The sequence below is a fragment of the Geotrypetes seraphini genome, chromosome 8, assembly GCF_902459505.1.
Source record: "Geotrypetes seraphini chromosome 8, aGeoSer1.1, whole genome shotgun sequence".
NCBI lineage: Eukaryota > Metazoa > Chordata > Amphibia > Gymnophiona > Dermophiidae > Geotrypetes > Geotrypetes seraphini.
Genome location: NC_047091.1, coordinates 128,736,290 through 128,750,619, shown reverse-complemented (window position 1 = coordinate 128,750,619; position 14,330 = coordinate 128,736,290). Strand labels below are relative to the sequence as shown.

The 14,330-nt window shown below is 41.7% G+C and overlaps 1 protein-coding gene across 1 annotated transcript in view; it reads right to left on the bottom strand.

The window, feature by feature from the left end:
* Window positions 1-14,330, bottom strand: part of RNF10 (ring finger protein 10) — a 70,875-nt gene that overhangs the window by 25,104 nt on the left and 31,441 nt on the right. Inside the window, exons 7-12 of the mRNA XM_033954629.1 lie at window positions 10,244-10,404; window positions 7,112-7,216; window positions 4,899-5,100; window positions 4,560-4,693; window positions 2,774-2,891; window positions 2,366-2,467 (exon numbers count right to left, since the gene is read on the bottom strand). Of these exons, the coding sequence (XP_033810520.1) occupies window positions 2,366-2,467; window positions 2,774-2,891; window positions 4,560-4,693; window positions 4,899-5,100; window positions 7,112-7,216; window positions 10,244-10,404 (822 nt within the window). The remainder of the gene's footprint in view (window positions 1-2,365; window positions 2,468-2,773; window positions 2,892-4,559; window positions 4,694-4,898; window positions 5,101-7,111; window positions 7,217-10,243; window positions 10,405-14,330) is intronic.

Here is a 14,330-nt window from a genome sequence, read left to right as displayed (position 1 = left end):
ATTATATGGTTTTTAGTTACGTATTTGTGACCACCTTAGCTTCTGTCCTTCAGAGATATACAATTGTTGATAAAAAATTTTTAATTAATCTGCAATTTCTACATTAGTTCTATGGGAGACCCCATCCTCTCCTATAATTTCTCTCACCAATACAGAGGGAGGAGCCCAAGGCCCTGACTAGTTCACACGCCTGAGGCCCCTCCCCTTAAGGTGAGTAGTCCGTATGGCCCGTAGGATGTCCTGCTTGTGCGCTGAATTAAGCAGTTTAAAGATGACTATACACATCCAGCGGCCCTAACTTGTGGTCCCTTTCGATACAAAGCGGTCCATGTGTTGTCAGGAGGTTCAATGAATGAGAGATCCAGTTTCAGGGAGACCAATCAGCTGCAGATTCCCCTGGCAAGACCGGTTTTCCAGGTCTTCAATCTTCTCTTCGAGAGCCACGATTTGTGCTCGGAGGTACTGATAGTCAGTCTTGCATTGCTGCATATTATCTTCCAGGGTGGGCAGGTGCTGCTGGCAGGTAGAAAACTCTTTGTGTCTACAACGTCTAAATTTGTCAATGCTGGGTTGCAATTTGGTGGTCAGCGAGCCCTCCAATATTTTTTTTTAACTTCGGTACCACTTCTGCCACCCATGCCGAGCTGACTGAAAGCGGCTGGGAAGGCTCGTCGCCACCATCTTGGAATCCCCAGCATGGGCCCAATCTCTCTCTCGGTGCGGCAGTTTAGAGGTTATTAAGCTCAAAATTCAGCATATAATTCGCCCTCAAGGCCTGGGCATATCACCTGGGATAGAGAGGTGAAAGTTCCGATAGTGGGGGAAAAAGAATGCTAAAACAGAGAGGAGTTGCAAGAGGTCACTCCACCGACGTCTGCTCAGTGGCTTGACATCACACTCTCTCACTGATATATCTAAAACATGTTTTGTCTCCCCGTCTTACCGTGTCAGCTATTTTTCTTCCATTTGTATCTTTGCTTTCCTAACTACTTGACCAGCCTCTCAAATTTTTCAAATATTTTTACCTGTCTTCTTCTTTCTGCTATCTTTTGTAGTTTATGAAAGCTAACCTCTTATTTCTTACCTTCTCAGCTACTACTTTTCAGAACCAAAGCAGCCTTTTCCTCTTACTTACCTCACAAAAAGGTCTGTTGCCATTGCAATAACTCCTTTCTATTTTGCCCACTGCATTTCTACTCCTTCCAGACGTTCCCATCCAGACAATTCTTTGAGGTAATCCCCCATTCAAACAAAGTTAGTTTTTCAGTCTAGAACCTTTACTTTTGAATGAGCCCTCTCTATAGCAGTCTTAATATTAAACCGTACCATGTAGTGATCACTGGAAGCCAGATGATCACCCACTGTAACAGAGACACTTTCCCCGTTTGTAAGCACTAAGTCCAGTATGACCCCATCCAGCATGGGTTCCATTACCAATACACAATTTGGGAAGGGGGTGAGGGGAAATTGCAGTTGCCACCCTGAGCACCTGAAGGACCGCTTTTGATGCCTAACAGCCTGTGCTCAAGCTCCTGACCAAGTCAAGGAAGTGAGCAAATGCTGAGGGCTCAGAACCCTGAGCTCAACAAATCTTCAGCAGGCTGGCTGTACAGGTCCCCAAGGGATACACCTGCCAGCTGCAGACTTAAATGTCTGCTCTTCTCTGAGTAGGCAGAAAAGTCCCTTAAAACTGGGATCTCCAAAAACCACAATACAATAAAAAAAATAAAACAGCAGATCAGAAAGACGCTTTCATGCTTGCTTGCAGAAGGAAGGGGCCAGCAGAAACCATGGAGAAGGAGGAGGAGTTGAAAAGCTGTGTTTGACATCTTCTGCAGTATGCTTGCAAGCACAGTTGGATACCATCCCTATTGCACTGAAATGTACTCTTAACTCCCCAGTTGAGGCCTTATGCTATAAAATAAGATACATCTCTTTTACTTACTACCCTGCTTTACTCAAAGGGAAATGGATTTGATGTACTGCCTTTCTGGGGTTATGATCCGAGTAGTTTACATATTATCTACAGGTACTTATTGTGTACCTGGGGCAATGGAAGGTTAAGTAACTTACCCAGAGTCACAAGAAGCTGCAGTAGGAATTGAACCCGATACCCCTAGTTCTCAGGCTACTGCTCCATTCTGATCTTAAATAATCTCTCTCATACTGGGAGTTAGTGGAAAATAAATATAAAATACTGGAATGGAATAGAACACTAGTAGGTGGTGTTTTGGAGGAAAAGAAAGTGGTGTATTAAAAATAAACAGAAAAAAAATCAGTAGGGTAATAGGGATAGGACAGAGCAATATACATCAAGATCCACATAATTTTACAGTGTCAGCTATTTCCATGTAGGTTTACTTACATTTGCCCTGTTTCTTCTTCTCCTCCATCTCAATTCTGCGTTCCCGACGTTGCTCATCTTCAGCCTTCTTCAGTCGCAGGCGTCTTCTCTTCTCAATTTCACCTGGGATGTACACAGCAAAAAACATAGTACAAGCTCTGAACATGACCTCCCCTACCTCCGTCCAAGTTTACAGCGCAACCTTTCCTCATTCTCCAAGCTTTGTGGCCATACAGCTCCTGCACTCTTCTCAAACAGCCACCAGCCAAAGCTCCAAAAAGCCATGTATTCTTCCACAAAGCCTTCATTGCTACAATTCTGGTATACGCGAGAAAAGGAAGGCTGAATCCCACCATCTCAAACTCCTGTATCTCTGCTGTAGCACAAAAAAAAACAAACAAAAAACTATAGTGGATATGGAATAAAGACCTGTAAACATGGCCAGGGTCTGCTTGGAGATGAATGGTGGTAGCAGGTCCAGTTCACAAAGGCTGAACTCACATGTGAGAGGCAGGTGCTTCAAGTATCTGTGACGCCGTCTCACTTCCTACAGTGAAAAAGTGAAACCAATCAATGCTCAGGAACAGGGGTCGGGTTCATTATGCTCTCTCTCAAATATAATCTGGTACAATGCAGAAAAAGCTATACAATGGAATTCCAGTATGATTAGTAAAGCTATAAGAAAAAATAGTGTTCAAAGACCCCTCACCAACGAAGAGGCTTTCCTCAACATGAACAAATATTTTGCGTCAAGGTATGTATTGGGTCCTCCCAGAGCCCAATGATAATATCCCAGACTGGTTTTGGTTAGAATGGTGACTCATGTTTCCTTTGCGACTTGGTCATGTTCTTAGTATCAAAATGCCAAGGTTATATAAAGATCTTAGAATATTTGTTGATACATGGAAAACTTTAAGATATGTAAATAATCTAACTCCTATTCCGATAAATAAATCGACAACTCAAAACGATTTGGTTAAACCCCAAGATCAAAATTGGCGGTTTTAAAATTATCTGGAAACATTGGATGATGGCAGGAATACGCACATTGGAAGATGTAATATCTAATGGTAAGCTGCTTGAGTTTTCACAATTGCAACATAAATTTGGTCTCAACAAATCACAGGCGGGGTTCCCTGAATGGAAAACTCTTATTAATCAATATAGTTTGGAATTCTTATGCTTTCAGATAGATTTCATGGGACACCAGGCTGCACAGTGGTATAAATTAATATCTGGATTTGTGAATAAAAAAACCAAAAACTGGTCTTCGGGACATTTGGAGCATTGAGATTAAGCATCAAATTAATGCGTCTCAATGGCCACGAATTTGGTCTTGGAGGATGAGATGTACAGTGTCAGCATCTGAGACAAACTTGGTTCTTTCTTTTGCATACAGCTTTTTGGACCCCTGTTCGTTTACAAAAACTGGATAGCTCTAAGTCTAATAGATGTTGGCACTGTCATCTTGAGGCTGAGACATTAGATCATCTTTTATTCTATTGTCCATTTATATTAGTATTTTGGAAATCAATTTGGCCTCAAATCAATAGGATATTAGAGAATCTGGTAGCCTTGACATATGATACTATTTTATTTGGCATGTCAATGAGAGCGAAGAGTCAGATTTCGTCAAATAATAACAAACTTTTATTTATATTGACTGGAGTTGCCATTCAACAGATTACATTCAATTGGAAAAATCATAGCAGATTAAATTACAGTTTCTGGTGGAATTCTGTGTGTCATATATATATAAAATGGAGCTTACAATAGCAACACAAAGAGGATATTTTGGTAAATTTCAGAAGATTTGGAGACCATTAACAGATTTTTGTAATGAGTAATAAAGTTTTCCCAAAGTAAGATATTTGACATGGAAGGGTGGGTAATAAAAGATTAAATCCTATAATGTATAAGAGTATTTAATTGTTTTTGATGTATTGGGGATGGAACTTTTGTAAGGGGAGGGAGGGGTTGGGAGGGTTTTCTAACTTGATATCAATTGTTTAGATACTAGGAATAGTTCATAATATTTAAAATATTATAGCATATAGATATTGGCTGAAAAGTTATATTTTTAATGATATATGAAAGTTAATCAAGTGTATATTTATAAGTTTGAATGATTTTTCTGATACACTTGTTGTAATATGTAAAAACGAATAAAGAATTAAAAAAAACCAAAAACAAACATGAACAAATCTAAACTCACCTCTGTCACAGTGTGTCCATCAATCTCCACCACAGCACCAGTGATCTTTTCTGGACAATTCTCCAGGCTGCCATACTCCTGAACCAGGCTGCGAACATTCACAGGGTGCAGGTACATGTACTGCCCATCCTCAGCTGCAAAGACATCAGCCATGGCACGAGTATGCTGCGAACATGTTCCCAACCCATTCAGGCACTGCAATAGACCAATCTTATCTGTACTCCTCCTCCCCTAGAAATGCACAATCTCTACTGCAAAGGAAAGTGACATGCCTGCATGACCCATCCCCTCACATCTCTACTACCCAAATTCCACCCCTACCTGCCACCTTACACGCACCTTGATAAAAGTAGTAGAAGGTAGAGTTATTACAAGGTCCAGTAACATTTGCAGCTTGCGATTCCTTCTGGCTCTTTTTAACATTATTGGTTTCAGCATCATTTCTTCCTGCGGCCTCCACATTCCCAACCTCCTCAGGCAACAGTGCAGCAACAGTAGAGCCCACCTCATTCTCAAAAGCATCTAAATACTGCAAAACATTCTGAGACAGAGACACTTCAGAATCAAACACAGACATTTGAGGGGGAAGGGGACAGCATTTGAAATACAGGTCATAAGAGACCAATGCAGGAGGAAAAATTCATAGGAGGATTTCACTATGCTGAAGGTAATGTGTGCAAGTTGAAAATTTTGTGGGTCTCACCCTGCTAATACATTGATATTATAAAATCAATACAAAATTTGGAAAATAAATAGTGTGCAAGGCTTAATGTAAAGGATGACACGGGGACAAAGTTAGTCCCCGTCGGCTCTGTCCCCATTCCCACCCCTGTGGGTTCCATCCCTATGGACTCTGTCCCCACAAGTTCTGTCCTCATTTGCACAAGCCTCAAACACTTATGGTTCTATATTTAAATCATTTTAACTAACTATAAAAATACACAATATTCTATACAACTGTTTATAAATCACAAATAGAGCCTTCCATTTTGATCTGATTTTAGTACAACCTTCCCAAACATTCAGTTGCCTAAGTCTTTACATCATCTGGGAAGGTAATTGTATTGTTTTTCAGACATGGGTGTAGAAGAGAACTTAAACTGTGTAGTGGATGAACAAGAAAATAAGTATCTATTAAATGTTGGAAATGCTCCTTGACGCCAGGAACAATGGATAAATCTGTTGCAGTAACAGTAACATAGAAACATAAATGCCAAATTGCCAATCTAGTCTGCCCATCCGCAGTAACCATTATCTCTTTGAGAGATCCCACCTGCCTATCCCAGGCTCTTTTGAATTCAGACAGTCTCTGTATCCACCACCTCTTCTGGGAGACTGTTCCATGCATCTACCACCCTTTCTGTAAATAAGTATTTCCTTAAATTATTCCTGAGCCTATCACCTCTTAACTTCATCCTATTCCCTCTCATTGCAGAGTTTCCTCTCAAATGACTCAACTCACGCGCATTTACATTATGTAGGTATTTAAACGTCTATCATATCTCCCCTCTCCTGCCTTTCCTCCAAAGTATACAGATTGAGATTTTTAAATCTGTCCCCATACGCCTTATGATGAAGACTACATACCATTTTAGTAGCCATCCTTTTATATCTTTTTGAAGGTGCAGCCTCCAGAATTGTACACAATATTCTAAATGAGGTCTCACCAAAGGATTCTACAGGGGCATCAATACCTCCTTTTTCCCACTGGCCATACCTCTTTCTATGCAACTTAGCATCCTTCTAGCTTTCGCCGTCACCTTTTCAGCCTGTTTAGCCACCTTAAGATCACATAAATCACACCCAAGCCCCGCTCTTCTGTCATGCACATAAGTTCTTCACCCCCTAAACTGTACTGTTCCCTCGGGTTTTTGCAGCCCAAACGCATGACCCTTGCATTTCTTAGCATGCAATTTTAGCTGCCAAATCTCAGACCATTCTTCAAGCTTCGCCGGGTCTTTCTTTATGTTATTCACACCATCCGGCATGTCTACTCTTATTAGATTTTGGTGGTATCCACAATGAAGCAAATCTTACCCTACAATCCTTCAGCAATATCATTTATAAAAATGTTAAAAACAGGCCCAAGAACAGAACCTTGAGGTACACCACTGGTAACATCCCTTTCCTCAGAGCGATCTCCGTTGATCACTACCCTCTGTCGCCTTCCACTCAACCAGTAAGATGCTTGAGCAGCTGGGCACATGATGAAAGGACATTGCAGATGGTAGGAGTCTGATCAGTAGACAAGACTTGTTGCCATATCCAAGGCAGACACAAATTATGTCATTTTAACAGTAGTTTACTTAAATCTGAATGCAGCTTCTGCCATTTTTTTAATCATTGAATTCAGTTGCCAATTGTCTAAGATGTGTGAAGTTTTTACATAATGATACTAGTCTCAAGATTTTACAAAAATGACATAGGGACAAAGTTTGTCCCTGTGGGCTCTGTTCCTGTCCCTGCGTGGGTACCCATCCCCATGTTATTCTCTAAAAAGAAGCCATGAACAAGAGGAGGAGAAACTAGTTCATATTTGGTAAAGACTATACCTCATTTTCCTGGGGAAGATTTGTGATCAATGTAGGCTCAGCCAAGGTCAGATCTTCCAGAGTTGTAACACAACTTTCATCATGGGAAAGCACTTTCTCTCGATCCTATATGCCACAAAATAACAGTTAACCTAGAGATAAAACATCTTACACATAGACCCCTACTTGTTCTGCTCTAATTTAGGTATGAAACCATTTGTTACATATAGCTTATACAGGGTTCTCCCCAGAAATTTTTTGTAGCCGGGTGGGGAGGGATGGGGAAAATTAACCCCCTCTTTTACTAAGGTGCGCTAGCATTTTTAGCACATGCAAACACCCGCACTAAGCGAGAAAACTTAAAGCCAGCTCAATGCTGGCATTAGCATCTAGTGCACATGGCAATTCTGCACGCGCTAAGCCACGCTAAAACCACTATCACAACTTATTAAAAGGAGCCCTAAATGTGTACTATTTTTTATTAGTCTATTATTATTTTCCAATGCTCAATATGACTTCCTTTAAGGTTTGACACTTGTGCAAGAATATTTTTACTAAATTTAAGAAGTATCCAATTCTAGAAGGGAATAATTAGATATTTGCCTTCTTTCAAATGGTATAGAGGTTTAAAAAAAGGGAAAGGTGTTAATGAAGTAGGTTCAATCTAGCCATTTATTTCTGCATGAATTTAAACTTAAAAAAAAAAAAAAAAAAAAGAAAAGAGAAATATAGCTCATCCAGTCATACAAGAAATGGCTCTACAGCAGGGGTGCCCACACTTTTTTGGCTTGCGAGCTACTTTTAAAATGACCAAGTCAAAATGATCTACCAACAATAAAATTTAAAAAAAACACAAAGCACACTGTACGCAGAGAAAATGTCAGTAAGGAAGGAGGGAGGGGCATGAACTTGAGACAAAGGAAGGAAGAAGGGTGGGAGCAAGAACTAGGGACACAGGATGGAGAGAGGGACATGTTGGGACACAGAAGGAAGAGAGGGGACACAAACTTAAGACAAAGTCTGTAAGGAAGGAGGGAGGGGGGCACAAACGGGATACAGAAGGAAGGGAGGGAAAGGGCATGAACTTGGGACACAGGATGGAAGGATAGAAGGAAAGAGATGCTGTGGTGGAGGAAATAGAAAGGGAAAATTGCTGAGCATGGGTGTGAGGGTAAGAGATGGTGTACATGGGGTAAGGAAGAAAGAGGAGAATGTTGGGCATAGGAAGAGAATTGTTGGACATGTTGGTGGGATAGGAGTAAGGTAGAGAGAGATGAGAGGGAGAAATGTTGGATGTGGTGGTGGAGAAGGAACAGTGAGACAGATGCAAGAGGGAAGAATGTTGGACCTGGAGGTGGAGGGAATGGAGGAAGAGATGTTGCATGGTTCTGGAAAGGGGTAATAGAAGGAGAAATGTTGAGCATGGGGCTTGTGGGCAGGGGCAAAAGATGCTGCACACAGTCCAAGGGGGATGAGAGAGGAAGAAATGTTGGATGTGGCAGTAGAAGGAGTTGGAGCGATATACCCTGGATCCCTCTATCTTTTTCCTCACTCCCTTTGCAGCAAGGGAAGGAATAAGAGAGAGATAGTGGACGTTGCACATGGGGGTGGAGGAGAGAGGAAGAAATGCTGTGCAAGGTGGGGAGGGGTAAAAGAGTGTGCTTTGTGTAGTTTAATTTTATGGTTACCATTATGTATTATTAATAAGATTATATTGTGTGTATGTGAAAAATGAATGGAAGAAATGGCATTTGCAATTAGTATTATTATTAGTATGGTGGCTGGTCTGGGGTGGAGCCTTGGCAGTGCTTTTGGGCCCCCCAAACAAAAAAGCATTCCACTGACTATGGATGTTGGACCTAGTGTGGGAGGAGAGATGGTAGACCTGCTGGGAGGAAGGGGGACGAATAACCACATCCCAGAAATTTTGACATAATTTTACATTTTCAATTTAAAAAATCTTTATCTCCAAGATGCAAACCGAGCTATTTTATACACATAGCTATTTAAGTTTTTGCATACAGGCCCCTTATATTTGCTTTTTCATTCCTTTATATTCATATGACACATGTTCACCATTTTTTAAGTTTTCTCTCTCTCTCTTTTTATTATTATTATTATTATTATTTTTTTGCACTCAGCATCTTGAACGTCCCTGTTTACTGAGTAGACATACAAATTTTGGTTAGAAATGATTCACAATTACTATCCTACCAAGAGCTAAACAAACTTTTAAATAAAACTTTATAGTAATTTCAAATCCTGGGGGGAAAAAAATACCACAGTACTACTGTACCTGCACAGTTTTTTTTCCAGTGACAAATTGCTAAATATAAAATAATATTAAAACATATCCACAAATGAATTTTGGCCCTTTGTCAACTAGTAATCAATCATATCAATCATGGAGTTATGTCACTCACACCCCTATAATGTACAAGTCCAGACCAGTCCACGTGACTTCTACTATTGCAACCCCCTCGCACAATGACGTCACTTACTCGAGCTCCCGGAAAGATTCCTTGTTCGCTACGAGGCTGCGAAGGACAGCATGGAAGAGAGTGCGAGGTCTGACTTGTTCAGTGTCCTGTCCTGCACCATAGGCATCCTGCACTGCGGTGAAGTTTCCAAGCAAGCGAAGGGGAGGCTTCCCTTGCGCCGTGACTTTTTTGCCTCATTAGGCATAGGTCAGCGACGGAGGGAAGCTTACAATTTGCTTCGGCCCTTCCTCGTTGCCGGATCCTGCCTTCGCGGAAACAGAAAGTAGACAGGACCCGGCAGCGAGGAAGGCCCGAAGCAAGTTGTAAGCTTCTATCAGTCGTTGACCAGTCTCCTGCCTTAGCCTGTAGCAAACTCATGCCAGCTTTCCTTCTCTTCTTTCCCCCCCCCCCCCCCCGGACGTAACTTCCGGTTTCGGAGGGAAGAAAAGGGAAGCCGGCACACACACCTTAGAGCCCCGAAGCATGAGTTTGCATCTCCAAGCCGGTAAGAGATGGTTTTTGGGGGGGATTTTTTTATATTGAGCGGTGGCAGCAGCAGGATTCCTGATAGATAACAGCTGGGTGGTCATCTAAATTTGCCGGGCGGTCCCACTTCACCCAAAGTAATTTTGAGTATGATTTTGTTCCTCTTTTGTCTCTAACTGGCTCTCACCTTCAACTCTTGAATGGCTGCCTGGATAAAGCAGGCTTCAGGATTCTGTTTCTCTTCTTCATACTGTTGAAGCAGTGCCACTTTCTCCTCCCAGATCACTTGCTGTAGAAGTTGCTTCTGTGAAGCTAGCAATAGCTTGGAGTACCGAGAGTGTTCTTCATCTAAAGCAATAAGATTCATCTGCTCTATTAGTTTGTAAATTCATAGCTCCTTCCCCACAAATACTAGACATATCCAGCTGGGATATGCAGCATGGTCACACAAAGAAACTGTGTACAATCCTTAAAGCCTAAGAAAATATTTCTTTTCAAAAGAGTTAAGAATATAGGGAACACTCTTCTAGTAGAAGTGATGGAGAAAGCATAGCCTTTGAATTCAAGAAAGCAAAGGACAAGGACAGATGATCTTTAAGGATAAGAAAGGGATTGTAGGACTTTCTATGTAAGCTACCTGAACCCCTGGTTAATCTGTAAAGATGTCTAAGGGCAGATAAACATTTTAAGAAAATAAAGAAGGACTATTCTCGGTACTCGCTAGTTTTGATCACTTTTTCCTACCCTTGCCATCATCTTATGAGATGAGATTTCCTGGCTGTGAGCCACACAAAAACATGTGTATCTAAAGGAGGCTACTCATCCTCCTGTCAATTCTAAGCAAACTTCTTACCTTGTTTAATTATTAAAAGACAGCAAAAGCAGCAGCTTAGCTGTATCAGTTTCCTCTTTTAGCCCTCTTTTCTAGCTCATGAACATCTGAAGCTTTTCATAAAGTAGATTTTTCAAAGAATGATAAAAAAAAATCTAACAGTATAAGTGCCACATTCTTTCCACTGGTTAAGGAAATGCCTGTTAAATCAGGGCAGGAAAGGGAACAAAATAAGCACCTGCCACCAGGCTTAGCTGTAAGAACTGCTTACTCAAGGTGCAGACAGTTTGTGGCTGGCCTTGGAGGTAGGTCCAGTGCACAGAAAAAAAGAAGCACTGTTACTGGATTCAGAACTGGGGCTGGTGAAGCTTTGCTGCCAAGACTGCAACTGTTGGCAGTGTGAGGGGGCAGCAGAAGTGTACAAGGAGAAAGACTTGGCAGGAATGAAGGATGCAGCAAAATAAACAAACAATAAATAAAGCAACACAAAACATAACATCTGATAAACAAGAGTAAAACACACACAGAAAAAGTGCTGTAAAAGAACTTACCCTCCCACACATTATTTTCTCTAGAGTCTTTAGAAATAGTATTCTCAGTGGCTTCTGATTTTCTCTGCACTATCAATGTATTTTTCATTTGTGAGGACCTCACCCTATTTCTTTATTTGGCTTTGTAAACTGTTTAGATTTTCCAGTGTATAGGAAGTATATCAAATAAGTTGAACTTAAAACTTTGGCATCCTCCTTTCCAGATGAAAGAAAGTTAATGAGAAAATTAAGTTATTCCTGCTAATTTTCTTACATTTAGTACCATAAGTTCTAAGTGGCCTGAATACCTTCCAGTACCCAAATCGGTTTTTGGTCTTGCTCCTACATAAAGCAGGGAGTACCTTGCAAATATATGAAAAAAATGACCACATTGCTAACCTAGATGTCTATCAGTTACCAACTAGAACCTCATGCACAAAATGGCTACACCTATTGCACAATGTGCTCTTAATATAAGAGCAAACATGAAGATGCCCAGATATTCCACAGTCAAAAATGGAAGTCCAAAACAAGAGAGGCAGAAAACTGTGGAATCAAATGATCGCAATGTGATGTTTATTAAAATTCAATAAAATCAAAACAATCTCCACTTCACCAAGTGACTAACATGTGGTGGGATACAGACACAACATGGTCCTTGTTTCACCTAGCAACAGCCTTCCTCAGGGATCCAGGTCAGTGTGCACTTGATGGTACGAGAAGGTGGCTACAAGTATAGGTAAAAATCTTCCTTGTTCTGCATTACTACTACTATTTATCATTTCTATAGTGTTGAAAGGCGTACGTAGCACTGTACATTTAACATATAATAGACAGTCCCTGCTCAGAAGAGTTTACAATCTAATTTGGACAGATAGGACATCTCAAGGTCATTAGTAACGTTGGAAAGATTTGAATAGGAAAAATAGGTTCCTTTATCCCGAGTTGTAAAAGGAGAGGGAATCACGGTTGACGTGACCAATGGAGTGCTATGAGAATCATGGTGGTGTGTTCTTGGTGAAGTTTAAGTAGAGTCTTCCAACTAGTGGAATTGGAGGGAATGCATAAAGAAATCGGCCCTTCCATTTGAGGAAGAAAACATCCGACTCCAAATGATCCAGAGTGTACATTTTGAAACAGGAAGGTGGGAAGTTTGATGTTGAGGGGAGATGCAAGAAAGCACAGTTACTTACCGTAACAGGTGTTATCCAGGGACAGCAGGCAGATATTCTTGACTGATGGGTGACGGCACCGACGGAGCCCCGGTACGGACAATTTTAGAGTGATTGCACTCTAAGAACTTAGAAAGTTCTAGTTAGGCCGCACCGCGCGATGAAGGCGCGCGGTCCCCAGTTAGGATAAGCCAGCTAAGAAGCCAACCCGGGGAGGTGGGAGGGACGCAAGAATATCTGCCTGCTGTCCCTGGATAACACCTGTTACGGTAAGTAACTGTGCTTTATCCCAGGACAAGCAGGCAGCATATTCTTGACTGATGGGTGACCTCCAAGCTAACAAAAAGAGGGATGGAGGGAAGATTGGCCATTAGGAAAACAAATTTTGTAAAACAGATTGGCCGAAGTGTCCATCCCATCTGGAGAATGCATCCAGACAATAATGCGATGTGAAAGTATGAACTGAGGACCAAGTAGCAGCTTTGCAGATTTCCTCAATAGGAGTGGAACGGAGGAAAGCTACAGATGCTGCCATAGCTCTAATTTTGTGGCCTGTGACAGAACCTTCCAGTGTCAGGCCCGACTGAGCATAACAGAATGAAACGCAAGCAGCAAGCCAATTGGATAGGGTGCGTTTAGATACAGGATGACCCAACTTATTAGGATCAAAAGACAAAAACAGTTAAGGAGATGATCTATGAGGTTTCGTGCGGTCAAGATAGTAAGCCAAAGCACGTTTACAGTCCAAGGTATGCAAAGCCTGTTCACCTGGATGAGAATGAGGCTTTGGAAAAAATACAGGTAGGACAATGGACTGATTAAGATGAAAGTCAGGCACAACCTTAGGGAGAAACTTTGGATGTGTACGGAGAATCACCTTATCATGGTGAAAAACAGTGAAAGGTGGATCGGCCACTAGTGCATGTAATTCACTGACTCTCCTGGCAGAAGTGAGAGCTATTAGGAAGACCACTTTCCAAGTGAGAAATTTGAAATGTGCTGTGGCCAAAGGTTCAAAAGGAGGCTTCATCAAAGCGGAAAGAACCACATTGAGATCCCAAACCTTAGGAGGGGGCTTGAGAGGTGGTTTCACATTGAAAAGGCCCCTCATGAATCTAGAAACCAAAGGATGAGCCGAGAGGGGTTTTCCATGAATTGGCTCATGAAAGGCAGCATGAACTCTGATAGAAGTGGATTTGAGGCCAGAGTCAGACAAGGAAAGAAGATAGTCCAACACCAGTCCCACTACTAGAGACATGGGATTATGGTGATGTAAGAGGCACCAGGAAGAAAACCGAGACCACTTCTATTGATAACACTGAAGAGTGGCCAGTTTCCTGGAAGCATCAATGATAGAACGGACAGGCTGAGAAAGGAGTGAATGAGCCGAAGTCAGCCCAAGAGAAACCAAGCTGTCAGGTGCAGAGACTGTAAGTTGGGATGCAGTAGTGTCTGCTGATGCTGAGTAAGCAGAGAAGGAAACAGTGGAAGAAGTATGGGTTCCCTGTAACTGAGTTGAAGTAGAAGGGAGAACTAATGCCTGGGCCACCGTGGAGCGATGAGAATCATGGTGGCTCATTCCCTCTTGAGCTTGAACAAAGTCCGCAGCAGGAGTGGTAGAGGGGGAAATGCATATAGGAAGAGATTGGTCCAATCCAGGAGAAATGCATCGGGCGCCAGACAGTGAGGAGAGTAGAGTTTGGAGCAAAACAGGGGCAGCTGATGATTGTGAGGAGCTGC